The 16385-nt window shown below is 44.7% G+C and overlaps 2 protein-coding genes and 1 long non-coding RNA gene across 13 annotated transcripts in view; 2 read left to right on the top strand and 1 right to left on the bottom strand.

Annotated features, from left to right (window-relative positions):
* The window catches only part of TTC1 (tetratricopeptide repeat domain 1), a 47247-nt gene extending 41854 nt beyond the window's left edge, over positions 1 to 5393 (top strand). For all 3 annotated transcript variants that reach the window (XM_006927944.5, XM_003981316.6, XM_045036141.1), the window contains exon 8: positions 4770 to 5393. In XM_006927944.5, coding sequence (XP_006928006.1) covers positions 4770 to 4903 — 134 coding nt within the window. In that variant the 3' untranslated portion in view covers positions 4904 to 5393. The remainder of the gene's footprint in view (positions 1 to 4769) is intronic.
* A 1758-nt stretch (positions 5394 to 7151) lies between these two features.
* Positions 7152 to 16135, top strand: LOC102902406. Its single transcript, XR_439591.5, has 5 exons — positions 7152 to 9340; positions 10855 to 11113; positions 11624 to 11764; positions 12203 to 12299; positions 15272 to 16135. It is a non-coding gene; the product is annotated as an uncharacterized LOC102902406 (long non-coding RNA).
* Positions 13644 to 16385, bottom strand: part of PWWP2A (PWWP domain containing 2A) — a 35672-nt gene continuing 32930 nt past the window's right edge. For all 9 annotated transcript variants that reach the window (XM_023260066.2, XM_023260068.2, XM_023260069.2 and 6 more), the window contains one exon: positions 13644 to 15817. Coding sequence is in view for 6 of the 9 variants with exons in the window: in XM_023260069.2 (XP_023115837.1) it covers positions 15716 to 15817 (102 nt within the window). In the remaining 3 variants the exon portion in view is untranslated. The remainder of the gene's footprint in view (positions 15818 to 16385) is intronic.

The following is a 16385-nucleotide window of genomic DNA, read 5'->3' as shown; positions in this document are numbered from 1 at the left end:
TCTTTTCATGCCACTCTGCCTGATGCTCGTTAGAGACTCCACATGCAGTGTGCTCTGGCCACATGAGTGTCTCTAAACCAATCCCTTGCTGTCATTATTCCCTCAGAGAGTATCAGTTTGTAGATTTTCACTGCCCTGCTTTCTGCCTCATTCCCTGGTTGCTGCTTCTCCAGCTCCTCTCAAGAGAGTCACTCCTGGGGCGCCTGGCTGGCCCAGTCGGTTAAGTGTCTGACTTCAGCTCAGGTCATGATCTCACGGTTTGTGAGTACGAGCCCCTCATCCAGCTCTCTGCTGTTAGCACAGAGCCCACTTCAGGTCCTCTGTCCCCTTCTTGTTCTGCCCCTCCCCCACTTGCATTCTCTCTGTCTCTTTAAATAAGTAAACTTTAAAGAAAAAAAAAGTCACTCCTGCTTCTTTGACAGTTCTTGGGAAGGCTTATTTCAGCCTCCACTTTCACCCAAAAGCTAATGTAGGCATTTGATTTGGCTGTGAATTATTTTATCTTCCATATTCTGTGCTTGATTTGCCTTTTGCTCAAAGGAAAGCAAGAGGCAGCTGCATGGCTTAGTTTTCCTGCCTCATAAGAGGAAATGCAGTGAGTCGGGATTCAGTTGTGTCCTGCTGGGCCCAATCCCCAGCTGTCTTAAGGAAGTGAAAACAAATGGCATTCCTGGCCCTCCCCAGGGTGAATGGACTGCCACACAGTATCTCCAAGGAGAAGTTATGTGTAAGAGTCCATTGGGTTATTGTGACACAGTGTTGCTTGGAGGCATAGAAACTAACACTTATCAGATCTGGATCCAGTGACAAGCGTTGATCTCTGGTCATAAACATTCCTGTCTGAGCACAAGCAATTTGGGACTCTTCTCTTTGCCTGCAGTTAGTCTAATAGATGAGATCCTAACACGGACATGTTGACACGTCCCAGCTGAGTGATGGTGCCAGATCTGCTCCAAGTGGAAATAAGAAAATCTGACCGATTACTGCCTAGATAGGGAAGGCGTACAATTTGGCAGCCAGTGGAAAGGGTGGCAGATAGGCTAATGTGGCAGATCCTGTCCGAGGGGCCAGGAAGCTGCATTAGTCTCTGAGCATCCAACCGGACTCTAAACAACAGCAGGGAAACTCCTGAGGGTGAGTGTGAGTATATTTATGAGCATGATCTCTACCGAAGGTGCTTGTCTGCTGTAACCATAAACAGCAAAAGATGAATTTTTCAATCATCTTTCAACCAAAAAATCATTGGTTCTACCATAATGTTTTACTCTGTTCCCTTATATTCTCACTGGCCTCAGTCTGATTTCAGAGCTTTTCTTCTTCTTCCTTTTTAAGATTTTATTTTTAAGTAATCTGTACACCCAGTGTGGGTCTCAAACTCACAACCCCGAGATCAAGAGTTGTACGCTCCACCAACTGAGCCAGCCTTGCACCCCTCAGAACTTCTTTACCCAGCATTATAGGCATTCAGATATTTGTTCAGTGAATAAATAAATGGCTGCTTTCCCAGAATGTTGCACTAACTTTCTGTCAGGACCACCTCCAGGCTCTCCTTTTCATTCTTCCTTTGCCACAGCATTATTAACCCTTAAAGCTCAGTTCTCAAATCTTCAGTGGCCTTCCCCGTGGCACAAGAGCCATAGACTCTGGCCTGGCTCATAAGAACATGCCCGAGCCCACTGGACACATTGCTTGCCCTTGCCCACCCCTCTCTATACATTTATCCAAACCATTTTTGCCAGCCCTGCCCGCTCCCTCTGTCTCAAATGACTACAGTCCTGTCTGTCCTCTGATGATGATTCGCATGGACAGTCTTACACGAGAAGCTCTGGCAGGGCTCCCCCCTCCCCACCCCCAGGAAGGAATCTTCTTACTGACTCTCCTGGCACTCATATCTCAGCTTCCCCGTGAACTGGCGTGTGTGTGTGTGTGTGTGTGTGTCTTGTCTTCCCCATCCTATCTCAGCTTGTTCTGGTGAAGTGACTGTCTCCTGTCTCTGCCTCCCTACCACACAGCGAGATGCCACACATGTGAACTTAGGACTGTTGGTCAGATTCAAGTCTGGGAACCTCAGGTCGTCTCTAACATGGAGACTTTTTCATCGTGTCTTTATCAGGTGTCTCAGGCACTTTGTGTGCATTGTCTCACGTAGCAGGCAGAACTTCCCACATTCTGATCTGGAGATCACATAGTAAAACTATTGCGGAATGTTAGAAAGGCCGAGAACGGAAGGAAAGAGAATGATAGCCTGTGTGCAGGCTGAGTCCTCAGAGAAACAGAAGCAGGATCAGATTAGATGTACAAGAAACCCATCGGGGAAACACCTGGAAGGGGAAGTGGGGCAGAGGGGTGGGAGCTGTCAGATGGCTGTGGAGGATAGAGGGAAGCGGAGTAGGAAGTCTCACCCAGCATGTAGTGCTCAGAAAGTTCCAGCAAAGCCATCGGGGAGCCCCACTCACCTGTCAGAGCACCTGGTCTGCCCCTACCGAGCTCAGTCGGTCATTGACTGGGACATGCAGGTGTCGGCAGAGGGCATCTGGGGAAGCACGTTTTCATGAGTGCCGTCCAGAGAATCAGTTAAGCTAAAAGTGCAAGGCTCACTGTGGTGGGCACCTTCTTCAGCAGGGCAAGCAAAGTGAGAACCTGCAGAAGGCCCTAATTGTCCCTCTCCATCTGCAGTTTAAAGTCCTGTCCCCTTGCCATCCACGGAACACAGTGGCATGCCAGCGTCCTGCCCCTCTCAGTTCCTCAGCGCACTGCAGTGTAGTCTCTCCTGAGGTGCCTCTCACCCCTGCACAGGCGGAGAGCTCCTCCCCGGGGCTCAGGGCGCACCTCGCTCCTGTGTCTGCCTCCCCGCTAGACCGAGAGCATCTCCGAAGTCTGTAGCTCCCATTGCATCAAATGGCAGAGCCCGTACAGTTGGCGCTTTCACGGGTTGCTGTGCAGTGAGATGGGCTCGCAGCAAGACCTCCATCCAGGGGGCACCCAGGGCTCAGTCGCCAGTCCAGAGTGGCCCTCGAACAGAGGAGGCGGCCAGATGGCACTGCTGCTCTTGAGAAGCGTGGTGTGAACATCCCTTGAGATTCATTCTCCTTTCATTCGCTCCATGTCAGAAGAGCCAAGGGTTGTGCCAGCAGTGACCTTTTAGTTGGCTTCTTTAAATGTGTGTTTCCCCCTGCCCTCCTTCCTCAACCCCAGGACAGACCGCCAAGGTCCTGGGTGACTCATGCTTACCTGAGGATGCCCCCTCCTTTCTTTGTTTGTTGTGGCCCCTACCTGGGCATCCATCCACTTGAGGCTGTGCTCTGGGCGGCACCTGGGTGTGGGGATGGGCTGCCAGCGCCTCTCCTCAAACAGGCGCACTCAGCACGTGTGATCCAGGTTTAAGTTTGGGAAGCCTGTCTGGAGACTGGTTAGCCTGGGTCTGGGAGCTTCCGGGGGATAAGTCTTAGACTGAGACCAAAAGTTCTTGCAACGAGTTACTAGAAAAGGCCTTCACATGTGAAGGCCATGCATCTGTAAGTTCTCTGCTTGGGCTTTGCTTCAAGGCGGGAGGCCTCAGAGAGAGAAAGCTGGTAACAAGTGGGACGGTGGGAAGGAACCCGTAGCTCTGACAGTTAGGGGCTTCTTCCCCTTTACCCCATGCTCCTCTCCATTGGAAGCGTACCTGCAAGAACAATTGTTCAGAGAGAGTTGAAACTGTGTATTCACCTGTTCCAGCCAAAAATTTTCCAAAATGCTCCTACCTTCAAATATTCCATCCCATTGCCCCATAAGTCCCTATAAATCTCCAGCTGTTGACATACAAACTCTGTGGCACTCTTATATGTAGAATCCACATAAAACTCCTTGTTTATACCACGTGTCTCAATTTTGGTTTTTGAAACGTGAATGCACCTGTGATTAATGAGTAAAGCCCAAATCTTGGGGAGAAGAGACTGGACTATTGAGGTGGGTGGTGCCATCAAAGGAATAAGAACCCCTGTTTCCTGAGAAGCAACGAGTTTGGTGTAGAAGCTAAGGCTTTCCCTAGTAAAGCAGGAAGCTCTTCAGTGTGAACCCAGGCTCAGTAGAAGTCTGCTGAGTGGAATTGGATGCAGCAGGTAGCTGCTGCTTTTTCCACAGAGAACAGACTTGGAGGGTCCACTGCCCTTAGCACCAGGCCCTGGGGCTCGGCAGTATGCTTTCAGCCCCCCTGGGAGCAACAGTCACTTTGGCCATCACTCATCCCAGGGCCTGTGTCCTTTGTTGGTCCTGGCCTATTGGGGCAGGAAGATCATCTACAAAGTACAGTCTTGGGGGTGGTGCCTGGGTGGCTCAGTTGGTTAGGTGTCCAACTTCGGCTCAGGTCACGATGTCACGGTTCATGAGTTCAAACCCCACATCAGGCTCTGCACTGACAGCTCAGAGCCTGGATCCTGCTCTGGAATCTGTGTCTCCCTCCCTCCCTCCCTCCCTCCCTCCCTCTCTCTCTCTCTCTCTCTCTCTCTCTCTCTCTCTCTCTCTCTCTCCCCCCCCCCTCCCCCACTTGCTCTCTCCAAATAAACTTAAAAAAAAAAAAAAAAAAAAAAAGCTTGGGGATGGGTGGCCCTAAAGTGTGACCACACTGCTGAGGGGGCTAAAGTTTTCATAATTTTAAAAGCAGGAGTTTCTTTAACTGAAGAGAGATGTCCTTTATATTTTGTAATCAGATAGGAAGGCAGGATTAGTCGAGGTCTTCCTACATCTGTTTATTCCCCATATTTATTTGAATTTCCACTTTTACATTGCAGGTAAACTAAAAGATCTTGGGAACTTGGTTCTTCGACCTTTTGGACTCTCCACCGAAAATTTCCAGATCAAACAGGATTCCTCTACTGGTTCCTACTCCATCAATTTTGTTCAAAATCCAAATAATAACAGATAACAAAGTTTACAGTAGCTTTTGAAGCTGGCTTGGAGATTGTATGCTGCTCGCTGTTAGCAAGGGGGAAGGCCCTGCCAATATTTAACTTTCAAAAGCATCTTATCTCAAAGACAGGCTATCTGCTAGGGCCCAGTGCTCCCTTCTCCCTCTTGTTCTATGATCCAGGTCAAATGCACTTCTGATGTAATAAGCCTAATTTGATTTCCATTTTAAGGTGGTGTCTATGCATCTGTTACCCTTGATTCTGGCTGACCTTTGCTTTGTCCGGGCAGAAGCCTGCTTGTCAAAGCTGACCTCCCTGAGCTATACACACAAGCCCAGCCAAAGTGTCTCCTGGCCCAAGCCAGGTTCAGAGACTACCCAGACATGATTCATGAGGCTCCCGCCTGCTGCCCCCTCTCCCTGATTACTCACATTGCTCAGGCCGCCGGGCATGGGCTCCAGCGTCTCCTGGTTTCCTCTGTGGTAATAAACGCTTTCTTTGACGGTCTGAGCTGGCTTGTGAATTTTGTCCCCATAATGACAGCTAAAGCGGAAGGCTCCTCTGGCTTCAGGCTCAGTGTTGCTGAATGTTACCAGCATTCACAGATCTGCCCACAGTCTTAGTTGCCACCTCGAAGATGATCTTGAAGAACTGACCATTCCGCCAGGTACTAGAATGCAGAAACCACCTCACACAGTGTCTTGGGCCTCTTCAGGTTTGTGCAGATCATGATGAGATCAGTGTTTTCGCCCAAGCATCAGTCTTAACAGTTTCAACTTAAAGTAGCTCCATTCAAGAAGAGCGGTATGTGAATCCCAGACAAAACCATATTCTTTTAGACTACACAAACCCAGAGGTTTCAAAGGTAGGTTTGGGCTTTCTTAGTCATCACTGATTGTTGGTGAAAGCTTTCAGTTCTGGTTTGAGTGTCAAAGGCAGTGACTTGCAGGTTTCATCTCAGAACTGAAGTGCCCATATAATTCTGTAAGTGACATTGCAGCAGTCCTGCCCCGTGTCCAGATGTGCCACGGCTCTGATCTGTTCCTCAGAGCCCCTTAGAGTGCAGTGCGTTGGTCGGTCGCAGAATGATGTGCAGTGTTAATTCTGTGCTATGCTAAGCCTCTCTTCCGGATTTTGAAATGGAATTAAGGGGAAAAGGAGAGGGGGAAAGCACGTGGTTACTTTTGCTTTGCTGTCTTTATGATAAATCTGGCATCTGAAGTTCTCAAAAAAGTGTGTGTGAGGAATCACAGCGATTGTGCAGGAGCTTTGGCCAAAAGGCCTGTGTCTGGCTCTCGGTGGTGATGGCGTCCTGTGCAGCCGTTTTGCCAGAGCAGCGATTCCCAGGTCGCTCACCTCAGGACCCTCACACTCCAGAGCGTTTGAAGAGTGTTTGGGGTTATGTGGATTTTATCCATTGATGTTTACCAGATGAGAAATTAAAACTGAGAAGTCCCTTAAATACTTAGTTAATTCCTTTAAAAATAGCAAATATATTTCTTGTTTATATATATATATTTTTTTTTTAAAAAAACAATAGTTTTAGAAAAATGTCTTCCAAAACAAAAACATTTCAGTAAGAAGAATGACATCATTTTACATTTCTGTAAATCTCTTTCACGCGTGGCTTAGTAGAGGCTAGCAGGATTCAGATCTGCTTCTGCACTCAGGTTGTCACAGTATCCCGTCACGTAGCCTGGAGAATCCTACACCGGGCACACCCATGACAGTGTGACAGTGAGAAAAGCAGTTGACCTAGCTCTTAGTATTAGCGAAAATAGCTTTGACTTCTTGGAGACCTGAAAGGGTCTCAGGAATTCCTGGCAGGCCTCAGGGCACTTTTTTTCTTCTTTAATAGAGCTCTACACCCAACATGGGGTTTGAATCACAACCCCAAGATCAAGAGTCGCATGCTCTACCAACTGAGCCAGCCAGGCTCCCCTCAGATCACATTTTGAGAGCTACTTTGCCAGATTCTGACTTTGGGCTCAACAGCTGAGACTCAGCCAAGGTCAGAGCTGAGATTCCTGAGCACCTGTCTGAACCTCCAGGGAGTGAGGAAATAGACATGTTTGCCTAGATACAGCCTTCCTTAAGACATTGTCATTGCCACAGGCTCCAGAGGTTATGCTTTTTTAGTCTATTTATTTTCAAAGAGAGAGCATGAGCATGAGCAATGGAGGGGCAGGGAAAGAGGGAGAGAGAGAATCCCAAGCAGGCTCCGCACTGTCAGCACAGAACCAGACGCAGGGCTTGAACTCACACACCGTGAGATCATGACCTGAGCTGAAATCAAGAGCCGGACACTCAACTGACTGAGCTACTCAGGTGCCCAGGTTTTGCTTCTTAGGCCTTCCTCTCTGCTTCTTCTCCCTTCACCACCTCCACCCTGCTGAAATCTCACAATGAATCTTGAAAGAATCTAACTAGGTGTGAATTTTTTTTTTTAATTTTTTTAACGTTTATTTTTGAGAGAGTGTGAGCAGGGGAGGGACAGAGAGAGAGGGAGACACAGAATCCGAAGCAGGCTCCAGGCTGAGCTGTCAGTGCAGAGCCCGATGCGGGACTCAAACCCACGAACTGTGAGATCATGACCTGAGCCGAAGTCAGACACTCAACCGACTAAGCCACCCACGCACCCCTAAGTGTGAAATTTCTTAAGCCAAGGAGGTTTTTTTTTGTTTGTTTGTTTTTAATCAACCACAATTATTTCTGTTTACAAATCTGGAAGAAAAAATAGATTCAACCTTTTGAAAATGGTTGACATTAGAATGAATTGAATAGAATTGAAGCATTTGATATTGTATATGTTCTTACTCCGACAATATCATGATGGATCAAAATAATTTTGGATCTCCTTCAACAGTTTCCTTGAAGACTATTAAGATACGTATTATTTAAATAATATGATCTGTTCCCTGCCTCCATGAGCTCCTGGAAGGTAAGGGCCATGTTTATTTTTTTAATAGCACCAACACCTACTGCTCTACCAGAAACCCAGTTAATTGGTATTAAAGAGCATTCTACAAGAAGTGTTTTCAATGTGAATAACCATCACAATCCAGAAGTCTCCAGTATCTGTACCCTTTGATTAGTACCTGATTTTTAAAATGTCTCCTTTACTAACCGTTATATGTTATCTCAGGGTAAGTAGAAACTAGTCATTTCCTCAAAATCTTAAGATCTGGCAAGTGTTTTTAATGTCAGCCAGGTTTATGTGCTATTTTTCACCTTCCAAAGAATATGGTGGGAGGCAATGAAAGATAATAGCTTGGTTTCACCTAGTCGAGACCAGTGGATTGATCTGGAACTTCCCTGTGTATTGCCCAGAATGGCCTTAACACCCTACAGTTAATGGTCCCAGAACTTTCTACAGTAGTGTTTTTATTTGGATAGGTGTGCAGTTCTGGCTAATTTAGAGGGCTCAGCTAGGATTTCTCAACAGTGAATCCAGTACTTATACACTGTGAAGCTTAAAAAGACACTTTGTAAAGAAAGTCACTTTAAGCCAGCGGGGAGCCCATCTTGTGCAGCCATGTAAAATGTCCTGAGGGGGCGCCTGGGTGGCTCAGTCGGTTGAGCATCCGACTTCGGCTCAGGTCATGATCTCGCGGTTCGTGAGTTCAAGCCCCGCGTCAGGCCCTGTGCTGGCAGCTCGGAGCCTGGAGCCTATTGCGGATTCTGTGTCTCCCTCTCTCTCTCTGACCCTCCCCCTTTCATGCTCTCTCTGTCTCAAAAATAAATAAACGTCAAAAAAAAAAAATTAAAAAAAAATGTCCTGAGATGTTGAGCATTCAATCTGGCTTGTAAGCATATGTCTTCTCATCTGTAAGTTTTCATTTTTGCATCTTAGAGACTTGTAAGGGTTTGTCTTGAGACTTTCAGAAATCCCCACCTTGTGTAGTTTCAGCCTCCGCACCCTCTCCCAGATCACATTTCCACTGAATCTTGTGTTCTCTGTATTTCCATACTATGTCTTAACCACCCCTCTAACTTTGACATGAGCGACTTTTCTGTTCACCCAGGTTCACCCAGGAAACTGGGACTATTCCTACAATAAAGTCCTACTCATCTAGTGCTTTTTCTGTGGAGTGCACTGTAGATTTGTTCCTTTTCCTCATGTCATGCATCTGAGTTATGGTTATATTCTAAAGATCCAACCTCTTTTCCTAAGAACTCTGACTTTCCGTATATGATTCCCTTCCATCAGAAACGCTGCCCTGGGTTCCCTTCCCCCCACCCTTTTGCCCCTTGTCTCACCCCCCAGAACTCCATATCTTATTACAAGTTATTGTGCTTGTAGGAATAGAGAATATTACACCATGCCGAGATGTGGAGGCTGGGGAGTGGCTGAGCCTACTAGCTAATGACCTGAACATCGTGGCACTGGGCCTACATTTGAACTTCAGTAAAATGGCAAGACCTCACACATTGGACCTTCACAGTTAACTCAGGTATAGTCAAAGGCATGAATGCTTGTTCAGTCTTAAATGACGAAAGTCCCTATTTCTCGCAACATTTTGTGGCATTAAAAGTAGGGAACTGCTCTTGGAAATGTTGTTGGGCCTGGTGATTATTTCTGGTGCTGTGGGTCGCTGAGCTGGCCTCCAAGCCTATTGGAAATGTAATTGAATTCCTTTTACACAGCTCTGAAGCTGGAATCCAGACTGATTTAGAAAGACAGAGGGAGGGATTTTACTGAGTGAAATGTCATGGGCTAGAGAACTGGCAGCAGGTATTAAATGTAAACCTGATTGGGAGACGTATTTGCCGAGTTGTCTGTCTGATCCTAAGAGCTAACCAGACCTGTGAATCCTGTCTTTTACAACCTGTTTAGCAAAAATTGAAATGTCAAAGGGGAAGATCAAGGAGGATGGGAACAGCTGTGCAGGTGAATGGCTGCTTTAATATCCTTAAGGTCTTTAAAGGGCAAGGTCCAGTAACCCTCTAAGACCAGGGTGCCAATCTGAGAAACCTCCTAGGACAGGAAGAATCAGTGCTTTAAGCCTCTGTCCCTTTTCCTCTGTTATCTGAACTTCCCTTAAGCTTGCTGTTGGCCTACAAGGCAGCATAGAGTTGCTGGAGCTCAGTCTTCAGGGGCAGCCCCGGGGGTCACTGCCAGCTCAGCTGTTGCCTTTTCTGTCTGTGTTGCTGTGATCACTTCCTGTCGTAAGCCAGCCTTTCCCTTCATCGCCCCCTCATTTCTGAAGGCATTGAACTCTTCCTCTAATACGTCTTTTGGGGTGTACTGCGTGCTTGATACCCCCAAACCCTGGTAAAAATCTTGGAACACTTTTAGCGAGGTGTGTATGCTCCTTTTCACCCTGCAACCCACTCCCCCCCCCCCCCCCCCCCACTTCGATAGTTATGAGCTTAGTCCTTCCATCACCTGCATTTCCTTTAAAAGAGGAAGCATGTGCACATTGTACCAGAAGGGGCTAGGAAGTCTGTACCTTCAGGAAACTGTACAGTTAAAAGCCGGACAGAAAAAGGTGATCGTGTCCATTTGCGTCCTGCTGTCTGCCAAGAGCTGCCCTGAGTCCCCACTAAACCAAGCCCATTAGTGCTTCTGAAAGTGAGCAATGGACTGCTTGCTACCAGTCAACCCGAGAGGCGGGGCTAAAATAACCCTAGAGTATCAGAACAATTGCTTCAAACCCTTCAAGGGACAGTCAAGAAACTAGTAACATGAGTATATGAAAACTAGTGAGCATGGCCCTCATACTTCAGGGCATTAAACGTTTCGGTCCTCCTGGCAACAAGCTGCTAATTGTCGAAGCTAGGGTTGGATACATGGGGTTTGTTAGTTATGCTAGTCTACTTTACAGATGTTTAGAATATTCTATAATAAGAATTTTCCAACTCTGTGAGGTCTGCAAACTAGGAATAAACTCCATCACATAGGAGTTAAGCTGTATCAGCCAGAACTAGAAATATGACTCTTTACCTTCTTTTTGCTTTCACTCAGGAGGCAACTTTGGAAGCCCACACTTCCCTCTTAGCTAAAGCACGGCACGGCCTGCTGTCTCATTGCCCAGGAAGCGCATAGCTAACCACTCTCAGCCACGATTTGGTCCCAGCTCCTAGAGCTCTGGCTTGCTGAAAAAATACAGCCCAACCAGATGGGAACTCCTGCCTGGCACTGGGGCTTCTAAGCCATCAGGCATCGTGGCGGATGTGAAGGGAACCAACTCAGAAGCCTCTCCGGGAAATCCTTAGTGCCAAAGGTGAGGAGCTAGATACGAAGATACTGGAAGCTTGTTGTCCCCCTGTGGGATGCTGTGTCAGGTGGATGTCTACATCAGGCACCCCACCTGAACACCCACCTGGCAGCCACCTAAGGCCACCTGAGCACCCAAGTGCCCTCCAATTCCCCAAATGTAACAAGTTAGAAATCCACAGATGGTAAAGTCTTCAGGCGGACTAAAGACAGAAGTCCTCAGGGAGGCCAGGAATGGGAAGCAAGGGAATGGAGTGAAGTAGGGAGAACAGTGTTTACATCTCAAAGAATGTAGGCTTTGGTGGACGGTCTCTGGTACTTGGTCTGACGTACACAACATTGTTTTGTGGAATAGTTTGACTAGCCCAAAATAGAATATGCTATTTGCAACTTTTCCTCACGAAGTTAACTGGGAGAGAAGGTCGGGTGATTTCCTGAGGCAGCATGACACTGATGAGGTCCTGCCGTTGGCGGCGCTGACATCAGAGGTCAAGAGTAACTGCCTTGTTTTCTACAGGTGTTAGAGCAGCTTCATTTAAACATGTGAAGGATCCCCGGCCCCATCCCTGTCTTCCACAAGGTTGCTTTGTGTCTTACTGAAGCCCCTGGCTGTGCTTTTCTGGAACAGTGACACAGCAGACAACTCCTTTACCTCAAGGTACTTCAGACTGATGATATGGTTCACCTGCTTTAGATCACAGATCTGAGCTGTCCACTCAGGAATCATGCACTGAGCTTAGAATTCAGAAGCACAAAATTATAGACTAGTTCACTCAAGGGAAAAAAATTCCATCTTCCATGGTTTTGGCCAGTGAGGTTACCGTGTGATTCTTCTGTCAAGAAGGTGACTGGTAGACCTTAGATTAGAATCCATACCTGTAAAGCAGGTTATCTGTATAGAAACATCCTCTTAATGTCACCAACTCACTTTGCCTCCCTTGCATCAGAAGGTTGCTTCTACAAATGTGTTTCACAAGGGAATCGGGAAAGGGCTAATCCCAGAAGTATGCTTAAGTACGGTGACCTAGCAGCTTGGGTTTGGCCAGCTCTTTCTTCCTCTGACACAGTATTCCTGACGTATACCCTTTCCTTCCAGGTTCATTACCTTCTTGATATGATACCTACTTGTTTAGGCCATGAAATTTCACTGTGAATAAGCAAAGATTTGGCAGGATGTTCACCACTAGAGCAAGGTATGCTTAAAGAAAACACAGCTCTATTCAAAGCACTGAGGGAAGAATCACTACTTGAAAGAAGAAAAATGAGTTCTTAGGTATAAAAGCAGGAAAACAGCTTAATTTTATCTGTAGGGCATATTTGCAGTGACATACCCGGCATGTCCATGGAGGTACTGGTACATTCCATACAGGATTCCAGGGCATGAATCCAAACTTACATTTCCTTATATGAAGACCAGAAAGGTCCTGAGTTGTATCCATGGGTTTCATCACTCATCCCCTCTCCTTTGTTAAGAGGGGTGTCTGTAAACACACTGACACATGTATATAACATGATCTGGACTGTATCGGGGCGGGGTAGATGTCATGTGGCGGCCTTCCAGATGATGTGTGCATGGCTTCTTTACCTTGGTTCTCTCTAGTTCCATTTCCATTAGTAGGAAACTTCAGGGGGGATACAAAATATAAACAGAGCCATAATCCAGTGGCCTCGTCTTTACACTTACATAGATAAACTGAAATGGGAGAATATTTGAGCTTAAAGATTCTGCATATACTCTGGAATAACAGGCAGCCTTCTAAAGAATTGCTTATCTCAAATGAGCTGGTTTGGGGGTGAGACACAGTAACTTAAGTTTTTGGGTCTGAAAAATCTCAGCTCTCTGGTAGGCTTTAAAAGGCTAATTTTTTCCTGAAAACGAGTGTTTCTGCTTAAACACATTGGACATGCTAGGCCTTTTATTTTTTTTAAGTTTATTTATTTTGAGAGAGAAAGATCACAAGTGGGTTAGGGTCAGAGAGAAGGAGAGACGGAATCTCAAGCAGGCTCTGCACCATCAGTGCAGAGCCCGATGCGGGGCCCAAACCCACAAAGCGTGAGATCATGACCTGAACCGAGATCGAGTCGGACGCTTAACCGACTGCGCCATCCAGGTGCCCCAGACATGCTGGGCTTTTAAAGAAGCAACCATTTATCCATAAGGGCAGGACTTCTTAAAATTAAACCTACCAGTAGATACTTAATCACATCCAACTCTGAATGGTAGTAAATTTGTTTCCATCAGAAAAGAAAACCGTATACTCCTGAAAACAATATTACAGTATATGTTAACTAGAATTTGAAGAAAACAGTAATGTCTGTGTACAGGGTCCTAATTAAACTATTCACCCTTCTTCTATCCTTTGATCATAGAGGGTCCCATAAAATCTCCCGGTGATTAAATAAAAACTTACAGGCTGTTCGCCTAAGGAGGCAGTGTTACTTAAAACGGCTCCCTAAAGAACAACAGTGGTTGAGTCCTAATAGTTAAAAAAAAAAAAATCTAACTCCTAAAAAGTAAACAAAAGTTTTTAGATAACTAAATTTTAAAAAATCAAGACTTTATTGGATAAATGTTACACAACATTCTTTAACATTGAAGTCTTAGCATACTTTAGATGAGAAACAATTTTTGTCATTCAAGTCTACAAAATGAAATAGGCTTGTGAAGATTTGAAATACAAAGGTAGCATGAAGCAAAGCTTAAATATTAAGCAACTAAAGCAATGAAAAGTGAAATAGCAACATGGTATGTCTAGGTTTTAAACACCACCAAATTTCATTTATTAAAAAATGAAAATGTGGTTTATAACAAAATGCCTTTGAGAGTTTTGTCATGAGAAAAAATAGATACTTAAAAAGAATTGGGAGAGATCAGGTTTTGCCTTTGTATTATTTCTTGGTCATTTCCATCACTGCGCATTCTAACGCTTAATTACAAATCCTTATTGTACAACCCACCATGGCTTAGAGTTCTCTGGTCCTTAAAGTGAGCCTGAAAGGTACTGCTGGTGCTCAACATCTGAAAGAACAAGTTGGACCCAAGTCTAAGAGGGCGCCACAGAAGTACATGTAATCTTTAGAACTCCCTGCTGCTAGTTCCTGAGCTTTTTCAGATTTGATCAAACGTGTGTAATGACTTCATGAAGAACTTTCCAAAAAGAGTTTAGAATGCACTCCAAACTTAATTATTTGCAGTGTAATCAAAATTTGTTTAAGCTCACTAGAAGACTGTTCACCTTTTCTTCTTGAGTCGTAAAACAAGTCCTAGTCAAGTATATTAAATGTTTCCCAACTCTTACCCAGACCCTTTTCTTAATCCTGAGTGTGGGGTTAAGTAATTCCAAACCTATACAGTAAGATTATGGAAAGTCTGAACACTGGAGCCAAATGTTCAGTTATGTTATGTTGCTTCAAATGAATTTTGTATTTTATTTTTTGGCATTTTTCCCTTTTTTTTGTATTAAGTAATCAATATGGATTATCTTGTAAAAAATAAATCAGCATTGCCACTAAAAAACTTCAGTATTATTATTAAAAGTACGGCACCATCAAATATAAAATGCCTTAAAAATGTAGTAGTAATAGGTCCATCTGGTTTTCTCATGTTTTCTCCATTCATTAAAAAGAAAAATTAAAGTTTTTCATAGTATGTATTTTCCAAAGACCAAAGCAACAGTATGGTCTCCATTAATAAGAATTCATTTGCCATGCGTGAAAGCTCTTTATGGGTCTGTTCCTACTACGTGTACCCAGGGTCAAGTCCCACCTGACACCTGGGAGAATGAGTATCTTGCACTTAGAAGGAAGGGCTCTCCATGAGAGAGGTCCACATCACAATTCAGGGCAAAAGCCTTTCCACCTCAGTAGGATTAAGAACTAGCTCTTAGAGTATACATTTTCACTCTAAGATCAACACTAGCCTATCCACTTTGAGTCAGAATTTAAAAGGTAAGAATGCTGTTATGAAAATGTGCACAAATGTTAAATACTGGTGGCAAATAAATACATCTTAATATGTTCTAACAAGCAAACGTATATTCAAGATAATACAGCCCTGCTTTATTAAAGAAAGAAAAAGGTCCGAAATCTCTTTGCTGGGTGGAGTGGGGCACTTTGCCATCCTTTTAGCAGGATGTTAGATCATCTTTTCTGTTGTTTCCACCAGCACCTGAAGGAAACCTTGGCCTCACCTCGGCATATGTGACTATTGCTGTTTCACAGGAGATCCATTCTAGAAATGCCTTTGCTCATAGCTGAACTGATTAACAAAACCTTGAAGAAAGCACAAAGTTTTAGTTCAAAAAATAATCCAGCTTCTCTGTCATCATCCCTTGCCTTCTTAGGCCTGTCCAAACTGTACTGGTAAGAACTTCACATTCAAAAAAAGTTACGGTCAGTGATTCTTCATACATAAAATTCAAGTGATTTCCTTGCGTGTTTCGTATCACTTTTCTCCTCCTCTCATGCATAACTTATTGCAATGGTTTATTTTTTTATAAAACATTCCCCTAATGCCTTGTCTTGGGTTTAATATAGCACAATTTGCAAGTGCCCCTTTATAGACTGTTGGTTTTAACCACTGCCTTAACATTTACTTCTTAGTGCAGCTTTAAAAATCTGAATCTCCAATTTCATTCAGTCCTGATGCTCTGGTGTTCTGTGTCACTGTGGTACAGGTCCATGAAACCAGCAGCCTGCTAATGTCTTTGTGCTGAAATACAGTAAAGAAAAGGAAGAAAAGGTAGTTAAGTACAAGTAAATAGGAGAAAAATTATGTCCTTGTTGTTTAAATTCAGCCCTGCATAGATTATAGGATCATACTTTTTTCTTTTAAATCAGCTAAACTTAACCAATATTTGAGAAAACAATATACTTCCACTTTAAACCAGCAGAAGCGTTCATTTTATTTCCGAGGTACATCTGGCCAAATTCCAACACAAAACTTGTCACCTTCACACAATCTGCACTGGAGTATATTTTTTAAAATACCTGATGAACATTTGCCTAATAAAGGGGGGATTTTAGCTTTGTTCTTTGTGCGGCTTTATGTTCTTTACCTCACCAGAAACAATACTAAACTCTGTGAATCCTCAGCTGCTGTGGACCACTCTGAAGCACCAGAGGCCTTCCTCTAGCACAGGCTGCCTACACACGGGAGCAAATTTATATAACAAATCAAGCTATGTGCAAGTCAGCTGCACAGCATACTGTCTACATATGTATAAAGAGCAAAAAAGGGGGGTGGAGGGTGCCTTCCCAGAGCTACACACAGCACATCA

This window comes from Felis catus, chromosome A1 (assembly GCF_018350175.1).
Source record: "Felis catus isolate Fca126 chromosome A1, F.catus_Fca126_mat1.0, whole genome shotgun sequence".
NCBI classification, from domain to species: domain Eukaryota; kingdom Metazoa; phylum Chordata; class Mammalia; order Carnivora; family Felidae; genus Felis; species Felis catus.
Note: the sequence above shows the minus strand (reverse complement) of the source record. Positions and strands in the feature narration are given on the sequence as shown.